This window comes from Heterocephalus glaber, unplaced genomic scaffold (genome assembly GCF_053883595.1).
Source record: "Heterocephalus glaber isolate CG9 unplaced genomic scaffold, H.glaber_assembly_v1.0 deba00001258, whole genome shotgun sequence".
Classification (NCBI taxonomy): domain Eukaryota; kingdom Metazoa; phylum Chordata; class Mammalia; order Rodentia; family Bathyergidae; genus Heterocephalus; species Heterocephalus glaber.
Genome location: NW_028258228.1, coordinates 470,168 through 479,525, shown reverse-complemented (window position 1 = coordinate 479,525; position 9,358 = coordinate 470,168). Strand labels below are relative to the sequence as shown.

Sequence of the window (9,358 nt, the reverse complement as noted above, 5' to 3'; positions counted from 1 at the left end):
CAGGGCCACTTGAACAGCGGACTCAGCACTTAAGGCTCAGGACCTTCCAAGTAAGGGCCAAAGGAAAGGGTGGGATCATACCAGGCAGGAGCTCCAGAGAAGTTGACACAGAGCCTGCTTTTCATCCTCAGGCCTGGGACCACTCTTGTCCCCTCCTGGATGGTAACGGAGTAGCAGCCTTGTCTCAGGCCTTTGCTTAGCTCCCAGGGACAGAGACGGAGCCCCAGTCAGCCCTGTGCTCAGAGCTGTCCTCAGGACATTATGGGGAGCCACAGCCAGGTGGCTGGGGAAGGAGGCCAAGACTCACTGTGCTGGCCTGGGCAAGGTCTGCAGTGTGGCAGGCCAAGCCCTGCCTGCCGGGCAGCACAACCCTGGGCTCCAGAAGTGACCAGAGCAGGAAACCCTGTCTGCACCAGCCCGGTCGGATATTGGGGGGTTTTTTTGTTTTGTTTTGTTTTTTTGCAATATTTAAAGTATGATTTAAGGTCTTTTAGATGACTGTCACTTTGGAAATAGACATTATCAAAACTAATTTCTGAATATCACGGCTAGGAAAAATCTCTATCAAGTTGCACAGAAAAAGGGCAAATGTCTTTTTCTGCAATCTTTGGAGGTGTTTGCAAGGCTTTTGATCAAAGGCCCTCAGGAAAACTGCTGCACCGGCTTGGTTTACATCAGGCTGTCAGTCAGTGGTGGGGTTCTGCTACTCGGGGGGCACTGCTCTGCTCAGTTCAGTTCATAGCAGGCTCCATGTGCTTCTCGTGCCTCACCCAGTTCAGTTATCCAAGGTAAAGCAAAGATCCCTGTGGGAAAGTACTGTCATTTCTTTTCTTTTTTTTTGATACTGGGGATTGAACTCAGGACCTTGTGTTTGCGAGGCAGGCACAGTGCCACTGAGCTAAATCCCCTGCTCAAAGTGCTGTCTTAAGTGGAACTGTCCTCCCGGCCAGCCCAGGGGACCCACAAGGGTGATAAATATCACTGGATAAGATCAACATGATTGCAAAAGGACTGAACTTGGGAAAAACAGGGTTGTTTGTCCAGAACAAATGACCAGAGGGATCAAAAACAGCTTGTTTTTCTGCAGCAATAACCCTGTGCTACCTGCTTGGAGTGTTTACCAGAAAATGGGCTAAAAACCTTACCATCAAAACAAAGCCACGCACCAGGGACACATCTGGCTGGCCCCTGAGCTCCCAGAAACAAAGGCCGAGGCTGGCCCAGCCTGACCAGGTGACCGGTGGAGGAACTGGAGATGCCAGACATAGCCATTTGTGGGGGCCCAGGTGCCCACAGCTGCAGAGGGGCATCCTGGTCAGATGCAGAGGCGAGTGGCAGCCCCATGCCCTCAGGCCCTCTGCAGTGACCGTGCAGGAAGCTGGGTCAGAGCCAAGCAGCTCCAAGTACAAAAACAGCCGGCTGCATGTGCTATATTTAGTCCACAAGCTGCGGTTGGGAGGGAACCAGCTGTTGATGCGCCCAGAGGCCACAGTGTGCAACAGGGCATGGGCCAGCCTCCTGAGGCAGTCACAGGAATGTTTCTGTGGGAGTGGGAATTCTTTTGCTGAGAGCCCAGGAGAAGCAAAGCAAAGTCTCAGGCGTGGAGGAGAGACGCTTGCTCGGGGGCCCTGAGCTGAGGGGTCCACTTTGGGGAGAGGGACCATACTGGTCACTGCATGGGGCCAGACTTGTTTCTCTCTGGGCTGCTGGTCAGCACTGCCAGTGCAGACCCAGGACAGCACCCCTCCCCACTGAGACAGTGCTTGTGAGGCAGTTTGTGTGTAAGTGTGTGCACAACCACGTGCATGGGGACAGGTGCAGGGACAGGGCCATGGGCAAAGAAAGCCGCCTTGGCAGGAGCTTGCTCAGCCCAGTGGGTTCTTTTTCCTAGCATGAGCCTGTCCAATAGCACTGCACTTGGGGCGCTGTGCTCCCTGCTGGGCAGCTTCCCAGACAGGCCTTGTTCACTGAGGGGCCTCTCTCAGCTCAGCTTCCCTAGAAGATGCAGTTAGGACCCCAAACTGTGTCTTCCAGTCTTTCCATTCTCTTTCCTTTTCCGAGAAACAGATGTGACTGCTCTTGATTGTTTCATTTGCTCTAAAATAACCTACAATCCCCAACTCTCTGGCTTCCAAGCCTGGATCTATTTATAAAAATGTGTAACTTTCAGTGGTGTTTCAGAAAAACCAGGTCCTGACGGGTAAAAACCAGCTGCCAAAGGAAGAAGGTGCTGTGAGACCAGAGAAAGAGCCAGACAGCTCCAGGATCACAATTTATTAGGGACTTGTGGACAGAAGTGTCCCTCTTTGGTGCATGCTAGCCTGGTGGCAAAGGGAAAGAGCCCAGAGCTGGCAGAGACAGGGACCAAAGCTCCCCTGGAGCCTGAGGTACCTCTCATCCATACACACCAGTCACGTGGTAAAGGCTATCTGGGTGAGATGGGCTTGCAGGTCACTAAGAGGTGCTGAGTCACTTGCAGGAGGCAGGATTATGGGACCAGAGAAGGTGGCCAGCAGGGCAGCCACACCCAAGAACACTCCACAAAGCCAGGCACTGCAAGCGCTTCAAACTGAGCTGAGCACTCAGTAAGTACTCAGGAGGTTAACTATTGTATAATAGTTTATTGTACAAATAACTCGAGGGCATAAACCCCTCCTGTTTATTCTCCTCCTTTAGCCCTTTGCCTCTGACTCCCTCGTCTCTTCTGGCTCTGGCTTCTCTCATCATCTCCACTCCGGGTCACTACTCACTCCCCTTTACTTCCTCCTAATTTTCATGTCTCTCCTTAAAATCTTCACCTGGTCTCTAATCTGCACCTCCTGGGACTGGCCCACTTGTCTTCAGGTATGAGGAAAAAGGGGTAATGTGGGACACAGAAAGGGTTAGTTTTAATTCATGACTCTTACTCGTGATGTGTTTTAGAAAAGTGTTTATTATTTTCATGTACACAGAGTGAACAGTCCCAGCAGATCATTTTTGGTTTTGAAACTTGGAGAAACCATTGCTGACACCACTGGCCACTGCCCATCACCCCCAACCCCGCGACCCACCAGCACCAACAGCTTGTAATGATAAAAACCCTACTGGCTTCCATTTCTTATGTGTTATGCATTGTCCTGAGTGCCTTCCATGATCTCATTTAAGCTTCACAATCGTCCAGACAGTATCCACAAGATCACTGAGCTGAACTTCTGGCCCAGCTTCACACTTGGCCAGATGCACAGCAGGAAGCAGAGCCTGAGTAAGGACTCTTGAGGTTTAGGGTTAAGGAGAGATGTGACAGTCCCTGCTTCCGAGACTACAGCAAAGCTGGATGACCAAAACACAGACGGAAAAGCTCCTTGAAAGGAACGGAGCACCTTACAAAGCCATTGGTGGGACAAACAAGAGTGCCTGGGATTGCCAGGCACTGTTGTTAGCCCTGTAGACACAAAGCACGAAAAGACACGGCAAGACAACAGGCTGTGCGTGTCACTGAGCCGCTGGAGTTTGTTCTAAGGTGGGAAGGCCTGGAGAGTTCTGAACTCGTGTATGCCAAGATCTGACTTGGGTTTTAAGATCATTGGCGTGAAAGGTCAGGAACCCAAAGCAATAATCCAAGTATGAGGAAGTTAGCTCTTTGAGGCATGGACAGTGTGACAGGGGCTGGATTCCGAGTGTATCTGGAGATTCCACGGTATTTGCGGATGGGGCGGCCAAGCCATGCATTGCTGGGGTGCCCTCCAGGTCAGGTTGGCGGGTGTCGGAGTTCATTTGGGGTTCACGGGTTTGCGGCGTCCAATGCACAAGGGGATGGGTTCCTGGGCAATCGACTGCAAGCGGAGGTCTGCCACTTCCCAATATCTGCAACCTGGAATCCTTCTGGAGGCCAGGCGGGTCCTCGCGAGTGAGGGACAGAGGAGGGTAGAGCACTGCAACTGGAGGGAGCGCAACGATCGAAGCGCGGACGGCCGGGACCATAGACGGTGCTCCTCCCGGTTCCTAGAGCAGCCGCTGTTCCAGCTGCGGGAAAGGAGCGGCGTGGGCTGTAGGAACTACGAGGCGGACCGGGACCCTAGAGGGTCGCTCAGGCAAAAGGCCCGCACTTCCGCCAGCGAGACAGACAGTAGTGAGCGAGCTGGGACCATCGAGGGTCTCTCTGCCCTGTTCCTAGAGCGGCCGCAGCGGTGGCGGCAGACGGCCCGCACTTCCGGCGGGGGGCGAGGCCCGGCTAGGGTGGTGGCGGTAGAGGTGAGTGGGCGCGGCGTGTGGCGGGCTTTGGGGTTGTGGCCCCGGCCGGGCGAGAAGGGTTCGCGGGCGGTTCCGCTGTGGGCGGCGGGGCGAGGCCTTGCAGGCCTTGGCGAATTTGGGCCAGAAGAGAAAGAAACGGACCGGGGGTTCGGGCCTCTGCGCGCGGACCACGCCGCGTCCATTGTGCAGCGACGCGCGCAGGTCGGGTTGTTCGCTGGCAGCGGCCCTCCCCGGCCCTCCCCGGCCCTCCCCCGGGATCAGCACCGCCTGCCTCGCCGGGCTGACTGCGGAGCGAGGGCGACGGAGGGCGCGGGCGGTGCTGGACCTGGGCGTCTCGAGTCTCCCGCCACATCTGACTGCTTTAGCGTTAAAAAAAATGTGCTTTAAATATATACGTAATTACCATGACGGGTACTTTTGGACACCGTGTACCCAACACAATGTCTCCTGTGTGGCAGGTAGACTGTAAATATTTGATGGAGTTAATGGATGGGAAATGCTCTCTTTGCACCTTTATATTATATGTAGTTTGCCCTTATTGATACCATAATTATAGTGAATATCAAATATATATAACTTAATATTAAATATCCCTGTGCTCTCTTAAGCTTGGAGTCCATCGTACAAAATTAAAGGCAAGGGAGAATGATGTGTATTTGCATCTATTTGTTCTGTGTGCTTATATGCAAAGAAATCCAGGGTAATTATTCCTATTTTTAAAGTCTACAACCTGACCCAAGATCCAGAGAATAGCGTCTCCCACCCTGCCACCTATTTCGAGTTCCTCTGGTTTTTGGCTTGCATGTTTGGGTAATTTTAAATAGCCTCAAGACAACCATAAAAGTAAATAAAATGAATTTCTTTGAAAATTTTCAACATTTAAGTATTTAAAAAATTCCATCCTATTTTTACAGGAAAATTACTTGCAACTTTTTCTTTTTTCTGTGTGTTTTACTTAGCACACTTTTCCCACTCAGTTTCATATCCCTACCTGAAAGAAGATCTGTTGGTGTTTTTACTCTCCAAAAAACCCATTGGGATGTCCTCTTTCTAAGGTCATTAGAATCCATAAAAATAGTAATTCATCTCTTTACTGAGGTTTTTCCCATCTAGTGCTCATCCACGAGATTCACAGTAAACTTAAAATTTACAAAGTCAGCTTTCCTGCTCCCCTGTGACTGGGGATTAAACCCAGGCCCTTTACACTGAACCACATCTCCAGCCCTTTTTATTTTTTATTTTGCTACATTCTTGCTAAATTAACCAAGCTGGGCTTGAATTTATGATCCTTCTTACTTCAGCCTCCCATAGCGATGGGACTATGGGCTTGCATTACTAGAACCAGCTACTCTCAGAGCAGTTTATGCTATGTACAGCTAACTATGTATAACTGTGAAAGTCCATACATATTTATTTGTGGCCAAATAAGAATAAATAGGAATATATCATGTATGATTTGTTATGCCTTTCAAATTTGGACACCTTAATTCACTATTAAATGAGAAACAATGTGGGAGTAAATTTGACACATAAAAGTGCAGTGGACCCTCAAAGTTACTACCCCCCTGACATATGAACAGTCTGGTTTAATTAGGTTAATGGAAGATTCATCTACCTCTTGTTATCTATAGTGTGTACCTAGGTAAACATCCAGATCTCAGCTATGTTAGTTACAGCCAGCCCTTGGAACTGATTGAGTTCCTAAGTCAAAGGTCCACTGTATTCTATTACACAAACACTGGGTGAAATTATATCTTCTCATTTTTTATCTTGCCTCCTCCTTTTAGTCCTTCAAATTAGGATACTCATTTGATCATGCTTTTTTTTGGTTTTTTGAGACAGGGTTTCACTGTATAGTTCAGGCTGGCCTTGAACTCCTGGCAATCCTGCCCCAGCCTCCCGAGTGCTGGGATTACAGATGTGTGCCACCACACCAGTCATAATGCTTTAAAAAAATTTTTACTTCATCACTTTTTTTTTCATCACATTTACTTCACCACTCCAGTGGTAAATTCAATCAAAATGTGATATTTAATTAAATTTAACCTCTGGAATTATTAGAATTATTTTGCAAGTATTTTCCCCCAGAATTAACTTTGTTTTCATTTATGTTAAACACATCTTTAATTTAAATATCAATGTAATTTTGGTGAATTGAAGAGGTACAGATCATCTATAATTTACTGTTTTCTCTTCCACACAGAAAACACTGCACTGTCTAGATCTAGGAAATGAGACCTTAGTTCAGAAGACAGTAGACTCTCTAACAAATATATTCAGCTTTTCATCATGAGGCTAGCAAAACCGAAAGGGGGAAAAGGAGGTATTTCTCGGAGCTCAAGCCAAGGAAAAGCCTATGAGAACAAGAGCAAATCCAAGATAGTCCGGCAGCGGCAGAAATGGGGAATGACCATTCGCTTCGACTCGGGTTTGAGCAGGCTGAGAAGAAGCTTGGATGAGAAACCCTACAAATGCATTGAATGTGAAAAGAGTTTCAGTCAGAGTTCAACTCTTTTTCAACACCAGAAGATCCATACTGGAAAGAAATCCCATAAGTGTGCCGATTGTGGGAAAAGTTTCTTTCAGAGCTCTAATCTCATTCAGCATCGTCGGATCCATACTGGGGAAAAGCCTTATAAATGTGATGAGTGTGGAGAAAGGTTTAAACAGAGTTCAAATCTCATTCAGCACCAGAGAATCCATACTGGAGAAAAGCCCTACCAGTGTGGTGAGTGTGGCCGGTGTTTCAGCCAGAGCTCCCACCTTATTCAGCATCAGAGAACCCACACTGGGGAGAAGCCCTACCAGTGCAGTGAGTGTGGCAAGTGCTTCAGCCAGAGCTCTCATCTGAGGCAGCATGTGAAGGTGCACAAGGAAGAGAAGCCCCGGAAAGGCCGGGCTAAAACCATCAGGGCAAAACCTCACCCAGTGACCTCCTGGAAAGCTGGGGCAGGAAGGAAGTCAGCAGCTGGTCTCCGCCAAGGAAAGGGTACTGCTTCAGCCCTTTTTAAAAAAAATAAAAAGTAAAGATAAAATCTCTCTCTTAGAACTGGGAACACTTAATAGTAGAGCACTTAGATACTGATTCCTTCTCTAGCATGGAGACATTGGGGGTTTAATGACATTGGGCTGATGCTACATGGGTCCAGCTGCCCTCGTTTCTTTTTTGTGTGATATGGAACAGAAAGACAATGTTTTTAGAACTGGGGACCCTTATTAGCAGAGCACTTAGATATTGGATCCTGCCCTAGCATGGAGAATTGGGGTTTAATGACATTGGGGCGATGCTACATGGTTCAGCTGCCCTCATTTCGTTTTTATGTGACATTGAGCACAAAGAACTGCGAATATGTTTTCAGAACTAGGACCACTTGATAATAGAGCACTTTGATTCTGGATCTGGCATGGTGACATTGAGGGTTTAATGAGAGCTGAAACTATGGGAGTCCAGCTACACCTCCCCACCTTTTTTAAATGTATCTTGGAGTACAAAGAATTGAAAACATGTTTTAAAAGAATATAGGATCCTTGACCTCATTTGAAATTCCTTCCTGCATCATTTTGATGAAAAACGTCATGTTTTCACAACACATTTGTGAAAGTGCAGGCATGCAAATAATTACTGTTGTAGGACTTTATGTGGAAGGAACAGTTAAAGGGAAAAGGAATTAATTTCATTAGTTTAGAAGTTCTGCAACAAATTTGGAGCTCTTAGCTTTGTAAAGTTCACTATATTAACTAGTGGCTCATGCTGTGACTCAGGATTCAATGTAATGAAATGTATTCAAGTTCACACAGTAATAATCAGCAGAGCCCATCTATTTTAGCTTTCTTGTGTTCCCTCCCCCACTTTTTTGACAGCTGCTAGTTAAAGGGGTAAGAATGTCCCTGCTTTTCACTGTGTTCATCACAGATCCTAGAGAATCCAAAGTGAGGAATTAGACCATAAGTCTCCTATACATACAATACTGTCATTTGTCGTGATGTTACTCCTGTGTCACTTGTTTTCCAGAGGTGGGATTGATTTATGTTCATCACGCCCATGGCCTCTTTGAACATTTTCTTGTGCTCTGAAAAATTAAGCCAGCCTTTTAGATCTACATGAATAAACAAACCACATCTTACCAACAAAATCTCAGCTTACTTCTTGCTAAAATAATCTACAAGTTAGAAACCTCCCTGTCTTCAAGACTGAGCTTTAGATAAATCTGTTTATCTTAGACAAATGTTTGTCAACAACAAAAGTCAGAATATGTCATTGCATTGTAGCTCCTTTAAAACTTACCTTTTTCTGTATTACAGTAAATGTTTAAGAAGGCTAGCAAACGTTTCTTTCTTTTTTTTTTCCTTTGTTTTTTGCACTTACCAGGGATCAAACTCAGGTTCTTGTGCTTGCAAGGCAGGCGAGGCACCACTAAGCTAAATCCTCGGCCAAACATGTTTCTTAACATCCATCAACATGGTGCCAAGTGTCTCACATTTCTGATCAACTTTCAGCTCAGGTTTTCATTTCTACTGAATGCTAACGTATTCTGATTTTTGGTGTATTTTGTAATCACTTCTGTATTATTTACAGTTATCCATAAAATAAAATATTTTGCATAGTACTGCCTTCTGTTAGTATTTTTCTTTTGAAAATTGTTATAATGGTCTAAACAAACCTGCATAACATTTAGAAGAATCACTTGTTTTTCCTGTTTTGAACGCCTCAAACTTGAAACTTGTCTGCTATAACAAACTGTGCCTCTGTAAACGTGTGTGCATGTATCACTGTGATATGATGCTTTTAATTGTTTTGGCAAGATACCCAGCAGGAGAATAGCTGAGTCAGATAGACCTCTAATCCTCATTTTTGGAGGAATTTCCACACTGATTTTAGAGACTGGAGACTTTAGCACATACTTATTTGATGATCAGGCAGCCTCTAATCCTCCAGTATTGGAAAGTCAGGGAAGGTTCTGGATGTGATCTTATCCTTGGAGAGACTGGTTTTAGATGGCTTTAAAGATGGAGACTTGGTCAGGGAGAACTCTTGGCATCCATGAGAGTCAAGAGGCCTCAGAACAGTCCAAGAGGAAGAAATGTTTGTAGTAGGGTCTGCAGAAGAGAAGAGGCAAGGGGAGTCTAT

At 46.5% G+C, this 9,358-nt stretch overlaps 1 protein-coding gene across 3 annotated transcripts; it reads left to right on the top strand.

Annotated features, from left to right (window-relative positions):
* The first annotated feature begins 364 nt into the window (after positions 1-364).
* On the top strand, positions 365-8,837 carry Znf22 (zinc finger protein 22). Of its 3 annotated transcripts, XM_087211012.1 has the most exons (3): positions 366-2,585; positions 2,952-4,230; positions 6,434-8,837. In XM_087211012.1, the coding sequence occupies exon 3, from the start codon at positions 6,520-6,522 to the stop codon at positions 7,255-7,257; it is 738 nt and encodes a 245-aa protein (XP_087067138.1). In that variant the 5' UTR covers positions 366-2,585; positions 2,952-4,230; positions 6,434-6,519; the 3' UTR covers positions 7,258-8,837. The 3 variants fall into 3 exon arrangements, with proteins under 3 accessions (XP_021108131.1, XP_087067138.1, XP_021108129.1); XM_021252472.2 differs by lacking the exon at positions 2,952-4,230 and having other exon boundaries at positions 365-2,585; XM_021252470.2 differs by lacking the exons at positions 366-2,585; positions 2,952-4,230 and adding an exon at positions 4,292-4,688.
* Positions 8,838-9,358: the final 521 nt, after the last annotated feature.

Excerpts from the sequence above, each read along its gene's own strand:
- Znf22 (XM_021252472.2), top strand. The coding sequence starts at position 6,520 with ATGAGGCTAGCAAAACCGAAAGGGGGAAAAGGAGGTATTTCTCGGAGC.